Source organism: Capricornis sumatraensis, chromosome 6 (genome assembly GCF_032405125.1).
Source record: "Capricornis sumatraensis isolate serow.1 chromosome 6, serow.2, whole genome shotgun sequence".
NCBI classification, from domain to species: Eukaryota; Metazoa; Chordata; class Mammalia; order Artiodactyla; family Bovidae; genus Capricornis; species Capricornis sumatraensis.
The window spans coordinates 25589167-25606009 of NC_091074.1; the positions used below are offsets into that span (position 1 = coordinate 25589167).

Sequence of the window (16843 nt, forward strand, 5' to 3'; positions counted from 1 at the left end):
AGACTAGAGATCTCTTCAAGAAAATTAGAGATACCAAGGGAACATTTCACACAAAGATGGGATCGATAAAGGACAGAAATGGTATGGACCTAACAGAAGCAGAAGCTATTAAGAAGAGGTGGCAAGGATACATGGAAGAACTGTACAAAAAAAGATCTTGAAGACCAAGATAATCACGATGGTATGATCACTTACCTAGAGCCAGACATCCTAGAACGTGAAGTCAAGTGGGCCTTAGAAAGTATCACTACGAACAAAGCTAGTGGAGGTGATGGGATTCCAGTTGAGCTATTTCAAATCCTACAAGATGATGCCGTGAAAGTACTGCACTCAATATGCCAGCAAATTTAGAAAACTCAGCATTGGCCACAGAACTGGAAAAGATCAATTTTCATTCCAATCCCAAAGAAAGGCAATGCCAAAGAATGCTCAAACTACCACACAATTGCACTCATCTCACATGCTAGTAAAGTAATGCTCTAAATTCTCCAAGCCAGGCTTCAGCAATATGTGAACCGTGAACTTCCAGATGTTCAAGCCAGTTTTGGAAAAGGCAGAGGAACCAGAGATCAAATTGCCAACATCCACTGGATCATGGAAAAAGCAAGAGAGATCCAGAAAAACATCTATTTCTGCTTTATTGACCATGCCAAAGCCTTTGACTGTGTGGATCACAATAAACTGTGGAAAATTCTTCAAGAGGTGGGAATACCAGACCACCTGACCTGCCTCTTGAGAAACCTGTATACAAGTCAGGAAGCAACAGTTAGAACTGGACATGGAACAACAGACTGGTTCCAAATAGGAAAAGGAGTACGTCAAGGCTGTATATTGTCACCCTGCTTATTTAACTTACATGCAGAGTACATCATGAGAAAGGCAGGGCTGGAAGAAGCACAAGCTGGAATCAAAATTGCTGGGAGAAATATCAATAACTTCAGATATGCAGATGACACCATCTTTATGGCAGGAAGTGAAGAGGAACTAAAAAGCCTCTTGATGAAAGTGAAAGAGGAGAGTGAAAAAGTTGGCTTAAAGCTCAACATTCAGAAAATGAAGATCATGGCATCTGGTCCCATCACTTCATGGGAAATAGATGGGGAAACAGTAGAAACAGTGTCAGACTTTATTTTTGGGGGCTCCAGAATCACTGCAGATGGTGACTGCACCCATGAAATTAAAAGATGCTTATTCCTTGGAAAGAAACTTAAGACCAACCTAGATAGCATATTGAAAAGCAGAGACATTACTTTGCCAACTAAATTCTGTCTAGTCAAGGCTATGGTTTTTCCTGTGGTCATGTATGGATGTGAGAGTTGGACTGTGAAGAAAGCTGAGTGCTGAAGAATTGATGCCTTTGAACTGTGGTGTTGGAGAAGACTCTTGAGAGTCCCTTGGACTGCAAGGAGATCCAACCAGTCCATTCTATAGGAGATCAGCCCTGGGATTTCTTTGATAGGAATGACGCTAAAGCTGAAACTCCAGTACTTTGGCCATCTCATGTGAAGAGTTGACTCATTGGAAAAGACTCTGATGCTGGGAGGGATTAGGGACAGGAGGAGAAGGGGACCACAGAGGATGAGATGGCTGGATGGCATCACTGACTCGATGGACATGAGTCTGAGTGAACTCCGGGAGTTGGTGATGGACAGGGAGGCCTGGCGTGCTGCGATTCATGGGGTCGCAAATAGTCAGACACGACTGAGCGACTGAACTGAACTGATCAAGGTGTAAACATGCTAGCATAACTTAACGGAGAAGGCAGTGGCACCCCAGTCCAGTACTCTTGCCTGGAAAATCCCATGGACGGAGGAGCCTGGTAGGCTGCAGTCCGTGGGTCGCTAAGAGTCTGACTCGACTGAATAACTTCATTTTCACTTTTCACTTTCATGCATTGGAGAAGGAAATGGCAACCCACTCCAGTGTTCTTGCCAGGAGAATCCCAGGGATGGGGGAGCCTGGTGGGCTGCCATCTGTGGGGTTGCACAGAGTCGGACATGACTGAAGTGACTTAGCAGCAGCATAACTTAAAAGTGTTTTTTAATTTTTATTACTCAAAATGTTTAAAAACTCTTCTATGTTTGTTTACTTTCATTGGGTAATTAAAACTTTTATTATAATAGAAAGCAAATCTAAAACATGAAATATTTTCCTTTATCTAGCTTAGGGGATCTCTGTAGCGCTCAAGTATTGAGAATTGTCACAGATGATAATAAAAATACAAGTATTGTATTTTAGATTTTTTATTATGTAGTATGTTCCCTTTTTAAAATACTGATATTTTAAATGGATGGGTCTTTCATAGTTGTAATTTTTCTTCTTGTCAGTAAAATATTTAAAGTGGTAGGTGTTTTATTTAGTTGCCAAATATTTTTCCCTTTATGGTTTTATCCCATGTTTGTGTTGTTGTTGTTGTTCAATTGCAAAGTCCTGCCTGACTCTTTGTGACCCTATGGACTGCAGCACGCCGGGCTTCCCCATCCTTCACTATCTCCCAGAGTGTGCTTAAACTCATGTCCATTGAGGGCGTCCCTGATAGCTCAGTTAGTAAAGAATCCACCTGCAATGTGGGAGACCTGGGTGCAATCCCTGGGTTGGGAAGATCCCCTGGAGAAGGGAAAGGCTACCCACTCCAGTTTCCTGGCCTGGAGAATTCCATGGACTGTATAGTTCATGGGGTCAAAAAGAGTTGGTCCAGAGTTTGACTAGAGTATGAATCAAGTTGGTAGCAAAGAAGATAGCAGGAAAACAAAAGAAAAGTTGAACATAGATTGGAAGAAAATGGAATAGAATTTATATTTGTGAGTAGTTGGCTAGGGGATTAACCATAAGAGATGAATGCTCAATAAGTCCTTGAACTCTTTATTGCTTTTTCCTTGAAAAATATTAATATTTTAACTCTTTGTCTTCCTATAACTTTTGCTTAGCCAAGTTCTTAAACTCGTTTGTCTTTTCCCTGAGGTTATTTGGTTCATTCCTTCAATTATATTGCTTTTCTCTAAAATTCTCTAAATGATATTTAGTATTTTAGGGGCCACCTATGTTACTAGATTATATAAAGGAGCAGAATTAATGTAGTTAATTCTGTAATGTCTTTTGTTTCTTTATATATACTTATTTAAAGTATTTTAATTTTTATATATTTAAAAGTATTTTTATTATATATATATATATATTTTAAAGTATTTTTATTTATTTGGCTGCACCAAATCTTAGTGTTTATTTATTTGGCCATGCTGTGTCTAAGTTGCAGAACGCAGGATCTAGTTCCCTGAGCAGGGATCGAACCTAGTTCCCTGCATTGAGAATGAGGGGTTTTAGCCACTGGACAACCAGGGAAGTCCCTCTTTGTGTATATTTTAAAGTTACTTTGTTTTATTTAAAAATTTTTTAATTTTATTGGAGTGTAGTGGATTTATAGTTGTTTTAGTTTCAGGTGTACAGCAAATGGACTCAGTTACGCATATATGTATTTACATATATTCATTCCTTTTTAGATTCTTTTTCATTTAGGTTATCACAGAATGTTGAGTAGAGTTTCCTCTGCTATACAGTAGGTCCTTGTTGGTTATCTGTCTTATATATGGTAATGTATGTATGTTCATTCCAAGCTCCTCATTTATCTCTCCCCTCCAAGTTTTCCCTTTGGTAACCATCTGCTTGTTTTGATGTATGTAAGTCTTTTTCTGTGTTGTAAGTCAGTTCATTTGTATCTTTTTTTAAGAATTAGATTCCACACATGAGTGATACTGTATGATATTTATCTTTCTCTCTCTGACTTACTTCACTTAGTATGATAATCTCTAGGTCCATCCAGTCAGTTCAGTTCATTTGTTCAGTCGTGTCTGACTCTGCAACCCCACGGACTACAGCACATCAGGCCTCCCTGTCTATCCCCAACTCCTGGAGTTTACTCAAATTCATGTCCATTAGTCTGTGATGCCATCCAACCATCTCATCCTCTTTCGTCCCCTTCTCCTTCTGCCTTCAGTCTTTCCCAGCATCAGGGTCTTTTCAAATGATTCAGTTCTTCGCATCAGGTGGCCAAAGTATTGGAGCTTAAGCGTCAGTGAATATTCAGGACTGATTTCCTTTAGGATGGACTGGTTGGATCTCCTTGCAGTCCAAGGGACTCTCAAGAGTCTTCTCCAGCACCACAGTTCAAAAGCATCAATTCTTTGGCATGCAGCTTTCTTTACAGTCCAGCTATAGTTCAACTTTCTTTATAGTCCATCCATATATGACTACTGGAAAACCATACTTTGACTAGATGGACCTTTGTTGACAAAGTAGTGTCTCTGCTTTTTAGTATGCTATCTAGATTGGTCATAACTTTTCTTCCAAGGAGCATCTTTTAATTTCATGGCTGCAGTCACCATGTGCAATGACTTTGGAGCCCCCCAAAATAAAATCTGTCACTGTTTCCACTGTTTCCCCATCTATTTGCCATGAAGTGATGGGACCAGATACCATGATCTTAGTTTTCTGAATGTTGAGTTTTAAGCCAACTTTTTAACTCTCTTCTTTCACTTTCATCAAGAGGCTCTTTAGTTCTTTCTCACTTTCTGCCATAAGGGTGGTATCATCTGCATATCTGAGGTTATTGATATTTCTCCTGGCAATCTTGATTCCAGCTTGTGCTTCCTCCAGCCCAGCTTTTCTCATGATGAATTCTTCATATAAGTTAAATAAGCAGGGTGACAATATACAGCCTTGATGTACTCCTTTGTGATTTGGAACCAGTCTGTTGTTCCATGTCCAGTTCTAACTGTTGCTTCCTGACCGGCATACAGATTTCTCAAGAGGCAGGTTAGGTGGTCTGGTATTCCCATCTTTTGAAGAATTTTCCAGTGTTTGTTGTGGTCCACACAGTCAAAGGCTTTGGTGTAGTCAGTAAAGCAGAAGTAGATGTTTTTCTGAAACTCTCTTGCTTTTTTGATGATCCAACAGATGCTGGCAATTTGATCTCTGGTTCCTCTGCCTTTTCTAAATCCAGCATGAACATCTGGAAGTTCATGGTTCATGTATTGCTGAAACCTGGCTTGGAGAATTTTGAGCATTACTTTACTAGCGTGTGAGATGAGTGCAAGTGTGTGGTAGTTTGAGCATTCTTTGGCATTGCCTTTCTTTGGAATTGGAATGAAAACTGACCTTTTCCAGTCCTGTGGCCACTGCTGAGTTTTCCAAATTTGCTGGCATACTGAGTGCAGCACTTTCACAGCATCATCTTTCAGGACTTGAAATAGCTCCACTGGAATTCCATCACCTCCACTAGCTTTGTTCGTAGTGATGCTTTCTAAGGCCCACTTGACTTCACATTCCAGGATGTCTGGCTCTAGGTTGATGATCACACCTTCATGATTATCTAGGTCGTGAAATTCTTTTTTGTATAGTTCTTCTGTGTATTCTTACCACCTCTTCTTAATATCTTCTGCTTCTGTTAGGTCTATACTATTTCTGTCCTTTATTGTGCCCATCTTTGTATGAAATGTTCCCTTGGTATCTTTAATTTTGTTGGAGAGATCTCTAGACTTTTCCATTCTGTTGTTTTCCTCTATTTCTTTGCACTGATCACTGAGGAAGGCTTTCTTATCTCTTCTTGCTATTCTTTGGAACTCCGCATTCAGATGTTTATATCTTTTCTTTTCTCCTTTGCCTTTTGCTTCTGTTCTATTCACAGCTATTTGTAAGGCCTCCTCAGACAGCCATTTTGCCTTTTTGCATTTCTTTTCCTTGGGGATGGTCTTGATCCCTGCCTCCTGTACACTGTCATGAACCTTTGTCCATAGTTCTTCAGGCACTGTGTCTATCAGATATAATCCGTTGAATCTATTTGTCACTTCCACTGTATAATTGTAAGGGATTTGATTTAGGTCGTGCCTGAATGGTCTAATGGTTTTCCCTACTTTCTTCAATTTAAGTCTGAATTTGGCAATAAGGAGTTCATGATCTGAGCCACAGTCAGCTCCTGGTCTTGTTTTTGCTGACTGTATAGAGCTTCTCCATCTTTGGCTGCAAAGAATAGAATCAGTCTGATTTTGTTATTGACCATCTGGTGATGTCCATGTATAGAGTCTTCTCTTGTGTTGTTGGAAGAGGGTGTTTGCTATGACCAGTGCATTCTCTTGGCAAAACTCATATAAGCCTTTTCCCTTCTTCATATTGTACTCCAAGGCCAGATTTGCTTGTTACTCCAGGTATTTCTTGAGTTCCTACTTTTACATTCCAGCCCCCTGTAATGAAAAGGACATCTTTTTTTGGTGTTATCCATGTTGCTGCAAATAATGTTGTTTCATTCTTTGTTATGGCTGAGCAGTATTACGTTGTATATATGTACCATGCCTAACTTAGTTATTTTGCTGCTTTATGACTTCAGTAATGGGTCTAATTTTATGCTTGCTCTCTTCCCCCAGCCATTTTTTGTAGTAATGTTTTTAACAGCAATAATATGAATTCTTAATATTTTAAATTAGATTTGTATTATTTTACCTAAAACCCCTATGTCTTTTATTTTTCTTGGTGGATTTCAATGACCTTACTTTAGCATCATGAATACATTGAAACTATTTTTATTTCTCTTAGAGGAGTACAAATAATTTCCCTGAGATTGTTTTGTTACTCTCAGACTCCTAAGTGTGTATAAAAGCTTGAAAATGCTCCTTTGTAGAATTCTCTTAAAATTTAAATGGGTACTCACTCCCCTGAACACACTTGTGCACAGATGTGCATGTATGTGCATGCACACTCACACACTTACTTTCACAGATGCAGAGTGGGGGTGCAGAAGGACAGAACCATGACTGCACTGATATTTGAGGACTTAGAATAAGGCATATTAGGTTAAGGTTCGGAGAAGGCAATGGCAGCCCACTCCAGTACTGTTGCCTGGAAAATCCCATGGACGGAGGAGCCTGGTGGGCTGCAGTCCATGGGGTTGCTAAGAGTCGGACACGATTGAGCAACTTCACTTTCACTTTTCACTTTCATGCATTGGAGAAGGAAATGGCAACCCACAGTGTTCTTGCCTGGAGAATCCCAGGGACAGGGGACCCTGGTGGGCTGCTGTCTGTGGGGTTGCACAGAGTCAGACACGACTGAAGCGACTTAGCAGCAGTAGCAGCAGGTTAAGGTTACTGTTTTAGAAAGAGTGTACAAGTTTTCCCCTTCTGATTGGAGGATCATAATTGGTAACAAAAGACCGTACAGTTTTCTGATACTGAGGATGAGAGTAAATTATCTTTGAAAATGTATTCTTATGTTTGCAGACTATATCTTAAAAATGAGTCAGTAGAATGAAGAAAACTAAGAACTAGTGAAACAACAACAGTATGATCTTAGACCTTTAAATAGTTTGTCAGGTTACATTGTACAAGTCACTTATCTTGTTGTCACATTTGTGAAGTGAAGTACTTTTGCTGAATTATTTCAAGTACAGATTCTACAAAGCTTTGGCCTCTACAGTGCAGGTGTAATGGGCAGATAGGACTTAATGAATGCTTTTACCTATACTGTGCTGCAGAGAACTCAGTCACTTGGATTTTGATAATTTTAAATGTAAACAGAGAACAGCAAATTCATAGAGGACTGTTTCTTCTTCAAGTACTATGTATACTACTGTTTCTGATTAAAAAAAAAAAAGTAAAGCAAGCTCCGCCTCTGCTCTCTAAAAACATTTGAAACAAACCCATAGAAAATATAAATGAAAAAAGTTTTTCATCAAGATTTTTCTCCTTTGAAACATTGGGAGCGTGTGCATAAACATTTTGATCCTGAATCTCTAGTGCTGATAACTTTATGAACTTGTTGTTTAGTCCATTAAGTCATGTCTCTTTTGTGACCCCATGAACTATAGCCCACTAAGGCTCCTCTGTCCATGGGATTTCCCAGGCGAGAAGACTGGAGTGGGTTGCCATTTCCTCCTTTTGGGGATCTTAAGTTTATGGCAGAGGAGCTCTTTAGCTGTGGCTGCTTTTTGAGTAGCTTATATAAATAGGCTTAAAGAGTGATCTGAATTAAGTGAGAGTATATAGCTTAGTAGATCTTAGCCATTTCAGAAGTGTTTGAACGAGGGGAAAAAAGGATGAACATAATAGAACTTCACTTAGAAATATTTTTACATACTCACATATATCTCTGTAATCTCTGTTGAGGGCAAATATAGGCTGATGATTTGCCGTGTAAACGTCGACAGGATCTACTAAAACAGATTCTCCACTTATTTAATGAAAATATCCAAGTTTCTAATTCATTTATTTAGATTCAAAGCAAACTGATTTCATAAAAATGCAGCTGCTTCAACATTTGTGATTTAACGTATAAGAGATTCCATAGTTGTTGATTAATTATACATTGATCCCTAAGGTAATATGTGAACTTACTTCAGTTATAATGCCTGAGCTTTGTACTTCTTTTCACTAGAAAGCTGTTGCCAATAAAGAGTTTTTGGTCAGAAATTTTTAGTAGAGCAGGATTTACTGACTTGTTTCTTATTTTTCATTAGCTACTTTCATTGGCTTGTAGGAAATTCTTTTGGATTATTATCCAGCTGACAAATACATTAAGTGAAATATAAGTGATACCTGAATCTTATGGGGAGAAAAAAGGAAAACAGTTTAAAATATTGCCATTTTATATATTTTTGTATATACAGCTTACTGTGTAAAATTAGGCTTATGGGACATCCTAAGACAATCTACCTTAATTTTTACAGGAGAGAACCTCTGAGAAAGTAAGGGATTTTCCCCAAATTATATGATTAAAAGCAGAGTAAGGGTTAGAATTCAGGTATTCCAACTTTGAGACTCTCCCTTTCTCCCCAGTCATCCATTACATTCTGCTCTTCATTCATTATCAGGCAACAACTTCTAGCCTGAAAAAACAATCACATTTTTCTGAAAGCTTGTATTTTAAAATCTTTTAAACAGGCGCATATTTTCACTCAGAATCAGTGACTACAGGTTTAGAATTCTGGAGTAAAGGCTGTTAGGCATGAAAAACAACTTTTAGACTATGAACAACTTAGCAGCACTTTTTTTCTTAAATTTGTTTTGTCTCACATTAGAATACTTAGATGTAAAGCATTATTTATTTATACAAAAGGCTATATTCATTTTTTTCTGTAGCTGTTTGGAAATATTTTTTGCTCTGGAGAGATATATAAAATATTCTTTGGCATTAAATGATTAAAATTGGAACTTTATTTTTACAAGTTCTATTTGTGGACACATAATTTGTTAGCTCATTTTCTACTTTAATTTTGGAGTGGGAGTAGTTTTTGAATAATTAGGATGTAGGAGAATCAGTTAAGGTCAGTAAATAATTTACTTTAAAATCCGTGGAGTAGAATTTTTATACGTTATATTATCAGAATTTTCCATCTGTCAGTCTGTGTTTTGTAAATGTTTTCCCTACCACAGGGAAAGCTAACAATTGGGGGATCATTACTTTCTTTTTAAAAGACATGTCAAGAATTTAAAATATAAATAGATTGGAGGTATAGAGGGGCACTCAAAGTTGTAACTAACTTGTGGACTTTAGTAATGGTCCAAGACCATAGTGGTTGAGGGCTACAATCTGTGTTTATATGCGCGTTCCTAGCATCAGTTACAGAAGCCTTATAACAAATGCATTTTTAAAAAATTATGGCTTACTAACTTCATTAATTAAAATCCTATTGATGAAAGTTATTTTATCTTATAAAGTAGCCTTAGGCATTCTCCTTTAATTTATTGATTTAGAACAAAGCATTTGAAAAAGCATATGAAAAACTTTGGAATACCTGCAGTGCACATGGTGTCCAGCTTACTGGTGATATTTTTCTGTTTTTACAGTTTATAAGGCAGAGTACTTTAAACTTCTTTTTGAGTGGAATTTTACTTCGGTAATAAGCAGTATTCTGTCCAGAGGGTGTCAGCATTTTGTAATGTCAAGGCTTCATTGTGGTCTAAAGTGGTACATTTTAATTTGGAAAGTTGGTCAGGGACATCCATATGATGGTATACATTTCCCAATGCTTCCATGTTCTACTAAATTGGGATGAAAAATACATTAAGATTTACATTAAATTAGGTGTTTTCAAAGTTGATGGGGGAATTCCCTGGCAGTCCAGAGGTTAGGACTCAGTGGTTTCACTGCCAGGGCCTGAATTTGATCCCTGGTTAGAAAATTAAGATTCTTCAGGTAAAAAAAAAAAAAAAAAAAGGTTGAGGAGTCAGGGGAAAAGGGTTTGGGATGAGGCTTATGAAATGTGGGAGGTGGGGGAGGTCAAAGCAGCCCTTACTTTATAAATAGAAGGGAAATTTTGATCAGAACCTTTAGGTCACATGATTCTTTCCCTTTTTGTGTGTGTGTTACAGGCAAAGGGGAAGATAGCGATGTACTCAGTATAAATGCAGACGCTTATGACAGCGACATAGAAGGCCCCTGTAATGAAGAAGCAGCTGCTCCTGAAGTCCCAGAAAATACAGTCCAGAGTGAAGCTGGTCAGATAGATGACCTGGAGAAAGACATTGAGAAAAGTGTGAACGAGATTCTGGGACTTGCAGAGTCCAGTCCAAAGGAGCCCAAAGCCACCACCCTGACTGTTCCTCCGCCAGAAGATGTTCAGCCTTCCGCACAGCAGCTGGAGCTGCTCGAACTTGAAATGAGGGCCAGAGCTATTAAAGCCCTGATGAAAGCTGGTGATATAAAAAAGCCAGCCTAGTTTATTTAAGTTGTGTCTGAATATTGGATGTGTTTGAACAATGCCACACTGTATCATTTTGTATCTAATGTTTTTTTGGGGGTCTTACCTGATATTTCTCACATAACTCTTACTATGTAAAGTCATCTTAGGTCTAAAATACATGTTATTGTTGTTACTTTTGTATTATGTAGTTGTTTTTTGAATTCATGACACATATCATTGGGTACTCTAGATACTTTGTTAGATGAGTGTTTAGTATTTCTGCAAATTAATATCTGAAAACCCATTAGCTAAAAAGTCATGATATTTTTTCCTTTATTTTGAAATATTTTGGCATCAAACCAAAAAGTTTATGAAAGATTGACCAAGCATGTTGCCTTCAGGCTATCTATATTTTGCAATAGAATATTAAATGATTGCTCCTAGGTATATTAACAATTTAAGTTGAGTTATATTTATATGCACTTTTAAAATATGTACCATTTTGAAGATGGCTTTTATGGGTATGGACTTAGTAAAAACTGAACAACATTTTTGTTACAAGGCAGAGATTCAAAATGGCTGAGCAAAGCTTTTTTATAAAAAAGGAAAAAAAAGGACTTAGTTTAAAGCATTTTTTAACAATGTCGAATTAATTGTCCAACTTTAATTCCAGCAGACAAACCATTCTAACAGGTATTTGATACTGTCGAACTCTTAGTTCAGTTTTTTTCCTTCAATAAAAAGGGCACACATTTTCATTTACATTCCAGGCAGTTAGGAGAAGGAGACTATTTTATTGTACAGGCTTTCATCTGATGTTTTTGCTTGAAAATCTTACGTGCTATAATTCCATGAATTAAAAATCATTAAGACTATCATTCTGGATCTGAGGACTTTTGATAGATTTCCAAAAATGAATTTAATTTCAGGAAGTTTTGATAAGTGGATGTAATAATTAATCTAATTTTGTATAGTTTTTGTAAATAGATTAACATGCTGCCACAATTATGAATGCTTTTTGTCCCATCACTAATTGTAGTTGTTTGATACCAAAATAAATTTAGGTAGAGACTCTTAACTTAAAATAAATTTTTTTTTTGTAAAATATAAATCTGAAACTGTTGTTTTTATATTTGCTAACAAATATATTTATAAGGGATGTTTTGTTAGTGTTGTGGAAGGATTTTCCTTACACACAAAAGAACCTAGAGGGATTGTGTCTTTTTAGCTGGCTTAATTATATATAAATTTTAGAGAATCTCTTATGGAAATAGTACTTGGGCTTCCCTGATAGCTCAGTTGGTAATCTGCCTACAATGCAGGAGACCCCAGTTCGATTCCTGGGTCAGGAAGATCCTCTGGAGAAGGGATAGGCTACCCACTCCAGTATTCTTGGGCTTCCGTTGTGATTCAGCTGCTAAAGAATCTGCCTGCAATGTGAAAAACCTGGGTTCAGTCCCTGGGTTGGGAAGATCCGCTAGAGTAGGGAAAGGCTACCCGTTCCGGTATTCTGGCCCAGAGGATTCCATGGATTGTATAGTCCGTGGGGTCACAGGCAGACATGACTGAGTGACTTTCACTTTCTTTTTCACTTATGGAAATAATATATATGAAACACTGGAGTAGCAGTTACAAATTCATTTTTGTTGTTCCCGAACGTGCCTTTAAATAATCCTGTCATTTCTTTTTTCTTGCTGAATTTTTATAATAAGGCACAGAGGCCTGTATCATTTGAAATGCTTCTCTTAGGCTGATAAACACGGGTATGATTTAAATAGTTCTCATAGTTACTGGTTCAAGATGAAAAAAATCAGTTTCTATTTCTACTTACACTAAAAGTTAAAATGATATCAAAGTAGTGCAGAATAAACTTTATTGCTACTTACTAATTATGAGATGCAGGAGATGACTTGTGTGCGATCGAACACAGAAGAGGAGAAAGAGGTCTGAGTGCCTTGTAGCTGATTCAAGTCACCACCTTCATGAAGCATTGTGTGCCTGCTGTATTCACTGTGCAGAATGCTTTAGAGTACATTTGACTAGAGTTGGGTATATGTGAGGAAGAATGAGTTGAACACATTAGACTACTTAGATTACTACCTTGGAAAATCAACTCTTTTTTGTGTGTGTAATGTTAAAAGACGAGAGGTTTTTGCAAATGAGTGGCTTTAGAGAATAGGAATAAGGTTATTTTAGAAATGCCTAAGTGATGAGAAAATACCATATATTGATCTGATGCTGTCATTTAATCATCAGCTCACAGGTATTTATTGACCACCTCTAAGGTGTTTAGTCTTGTTCAGAATCTTAAACTGTTATGGTGTAGGAATGTTATGGTGTAGATTTTAGCACAGAATAGACTGATTGATAAACATATGAGTGCTGTTTCATTTTATGCCTAATCTTCCATTTTGCCAATGTAAAAAAAAAAAAATTTAGTTCATGTTTAATTAGTGACTAAGAGGAAAAAAAATGGCAGTCGAACTTTTCATCCAAAGTCAGGTAATACTGATATTTGACTAGGAACTTTACCTAAATCTTGAGTGATTGATGGTATCTGGTATAATGGGTCCTTTGCAGTAAGCCTTGGCCCACTTTTTGATGTTCCTACTAATCCTCATGCTCAAGATATATCCTGATAACCTATCACTGGATGACCAGTGTAATATACTAATTTTGAAAAATCACCTAAGCCTCCCAAATCCTTTTGTTGAACACCATAAATTCCTTGAAACTATAGGGCAGTATATGTTTTCCTTATAAATCTTGTTGCCAAAACCTACTTTCAGCAAATCATTAGATCCTAGGGCATGATTAGCTAGCTATCTGAATAAAAGAATCATTTGGACAGTAAACAAATTGCAATAAAATACATTTTTCAATGCCATTTCAAGATAGATAAAACAGGAGTTAACCCACAATTTAGGCAAAATATAGATGGCAGCTTGAAGGTTTTAAAAACTATCACTTTTATGTCATAAAAAGTAGGAAAAGAGTTTGGTTATAGATACTTTCCTTTTGTTGTGTCTGTTTAATTGTTTAAAAGACCAACATGCTTTACCTTAAAACAATAGATATTTTTATATATTTTTATCTTCAAGTAGACTCCCTTGAAAAAAAAAATCCAAAAAAGTGCTGACTCAGTTTCCTTGATATTTAATTATTTTAAAATTATATTTAGTCATTATTTTATCATTTATTTGTGATAAAATGAAAAGGGTATGAGAGTTAAAAACAGAGGGTTCTGAATCTGCCCCAACCAGCTGTGTAACTTGGGATAAGTATCTATTAACAGGAGAGATGAATCATTCACTGATATGTAAGATTCCTTTCTGCTATAACTGGGCTTCCCAGGTGGCTCAGATGATAAAGCGTCTGCCTGCAATGTGGGAGACCCGGGTTTGATCCCTGGGTCGGGAAGATTCCCCTGGAGAAGGAAATGGCAACCCACTAGAGTACCCTTGCCTGGAAAATCCCATGGATGGAGGAGCCTGGTTAGGCTGCAGTCTATGGGGTCACAAAGAGTCGGACATGACAGCAATTTCACTTTCCTTTCTGCTATAACATCCTGATTACAATAGAAAATGCCATAAAATTTGTAAAAGTTACCAAGTATTTTTGCTTTCCAGGTGGCTCTAGTGCTAAAGCACTTGCCTGCCAATGCAGGAGACTTTGGAGACATAGGTTCAATCCCTGGATCAGGAAGATCCTGTGGAGGAGGGCATGGCAACCCACTCCAGTGTTCTTGTCTGGAGAATTCTGTGGACAGAGAAGCCTGGCAGGCTATGGTCCATAGCGTCGCAAAGAGTTGGACACGACTGAAGTGACTTAGCACATCACAGCAGCAAGTATTTTGAGTTCAAGTATTTCTTAGGGCTTCCCTTCCCCTTTCCCCTTTTCAAAATGAAGCAATCTAAACTGTCCCATATAGTTGCTAGATATGAACAATAATCAAGTGTTTTTTCCTTTTACCTAGGCTTTATTGTCAGGGTCACTTGGTAAGTATACTGTCTAGAATTTTTCACTTTGGCTTATAAACTTAGGTTGCTATCTTTAACTTACTGCTTTATTGTATTTCAAAATAATATGTAGATAGTTTTAAATAAAAAAAATTTTTTTCCCAAGGCTTATAACAAAAAACAGTACTCCCCTATTTTTTTGTTCCAACTCTTGCTACTGAGAGGTAACCACTCAAATCTTTCAGCCTTCTTACAGATTATCTTTGTATTTCTAAGTAAAATAATTTTTTGCCATTCCTTAATATTGCAGTCTTAGGTTTTATTTATTGATCTATTTTGGAATATGAAAATTAAGCTATATTCCTTCTCTCTCGTCCCTGAAAATGTAGCTTCCTCTCTCATCCTCACAATACAGTGCAGTTATTGGGCTAGTTATTGGGTTTCTGTAACATGGAAAATCCCCAACAAAATTTTTGGCCAACCCAATACATGATGGTTTTGGTTAAATTAGCATTCAGTATTTATACTATTAAGACTCTGTAAATATTATTCACAGCTGGGTTGTATGGTACCTGTCATTAGATTTCCTTTTTTTATTCCAATTTTTGGTTTTGGCTTTTTGGAATTCTTTTATAATGACCTTATTCTTTCGTTTGCTCAGTGTTCTCTATAGTAGCTTTTCAGTTATACCCTGACTACCCTCCAGGAGCTTAACTTTGTTGGTAGGTTCAAACATCATATGATTTTTTCTTTTTTCTCCTTTAAAGACATTCCTCCTGGGACTCCCTGTCCTACGCTACTCTGGATCAGTTGGTCTTCACCTCTCTCATGCTAAGGATCCCATTTCCTGAATCTTGTCTTTCTTCTTTAGTTTATTCCCCCATTTTGGTGATGTACCTCTTCCAACTGCTTCCTGTGAAAAACTTCTTAAATGATCAATTGTTCTGATTCGTTGGTGTGACTCAGCATGTCTCAATTCTATCCATATCCTCAAATGAAACAGTGAGTGTTGGCATTAGGCTGGAAATCATTGTCCCTTTCAGTTTTACAGCATTGCGTGGTGCCTTTTAACTTCAACCCATGGACTATAGCCTGCCAGGCTCCTCAGTTCACAGAATTTTCCAGGCGAAAATATTGGAGTGGGTTGTCATTTTCTTCTCCAAGAGATCTTTCTGACCCAGGGATAGAACCCACATCTCTTACATTGCAGGCAGATTCTTCACTGCTGAGCCATCAGAGAAGTCCTCTTTTAGCTTCCACTGAAAACTGTCGAGAAAGTGAAGCGTCAGTCGTGTCCGACTCTGCAACCCCATGGACTGTAGCACACCAGGTTCCTCTGTCCATGGGATTTCCCAGGCAAGAATACTGGAGTGGTTAGCCTTCTCCAGGGAATCTTTCCCACCCAGGGATTGAATCCAGCGTCTCCTGCATCACAGGCAGATTCTTTACCATCTGAGCTATTGAGAAGTCATTTGTAATTTTGATTCTTGATACTTAATGTGTGTCCTGCTTGATTTGAAAGCTCTTAGGGTCTTTTCTTTATTCCCAATATTCTGAAATTTCTTGAGAATGTATTATGGGATGGATCATTTTTCATTCTCAAGTTGATCATTGATAGACTGTTTAGAGGGGAAGTTCATGTCATTCAGTTCTGGGAAGATTTTTAATACTACTTGGAGAAGCGCCTTCCCTCTAACTTTTTAAATCTCTATTTCTAGAACTCCTTTTGTTAAGACGTGCCTATGTGCTCAGTCGTTTCAGTCACGTCCAGCTCTTTGTAACCCCGTGAGCCTTAGCCCGCCAGGCTCCTCTATCCATGGGATTTTCCTGGCAAGAACACTGGAGTGAGTTGCCATTCCCTCCTCCAGGGGATCTTCTCAGCCCAGGGATGGAACCCATGTCTCCTGCAAGTCTTCTGTATTGCTGGCAGATTCTGTACTGCTGAGCCCCTGAGGAAGCTTCCCAAGATGTGGCTATCTAGGCCTAATTTTTAAATTCTTATTTCTCACTGTCTCTTTTCCATCTTCTGCTTTCTCATATATTTTCTCAATATTCTCTTCCAGTTCTTCCATTGATTGATTTTTTTCTCCTATCATTTTTAACATCTGAAAGATTTTTTGGGGATTCTCTGAATATTCCTTTTTAAGAGTAGTGGTATGTTGTGTCTGTGGAGCCACGGTTCCACCCTGGTGTGCTGGTGAACTTGCCTGTACCCTGG

At 37.7% G+C, this 16843-nt stretch overlaps 1 protein-coding gene across 1 annotated transcript in view; it reads left to right on the top strand.

The window, feature by feature from the left end:
* The window catches only part of CAAP1 (caspase activity and apoptosis inhibitor 1), a 76845-nt gene extending 65169 nt beyond the window's left edge, over positions 1–11676 (top strand). The window contains exon 6 of the mRNA XM_068974395.1: positions 10356–11676. Coding sequence (XP_068830496.1) covers positions 10356–10702 — 347 coding nt within the window. The 3' untranslated portion in view covers positions 10703–11676. The remainder of the gene's footprint in view (positions 1–10355) is intronic.
* Positions 11677–16843: the final 5167 nt, after the last annotated feature.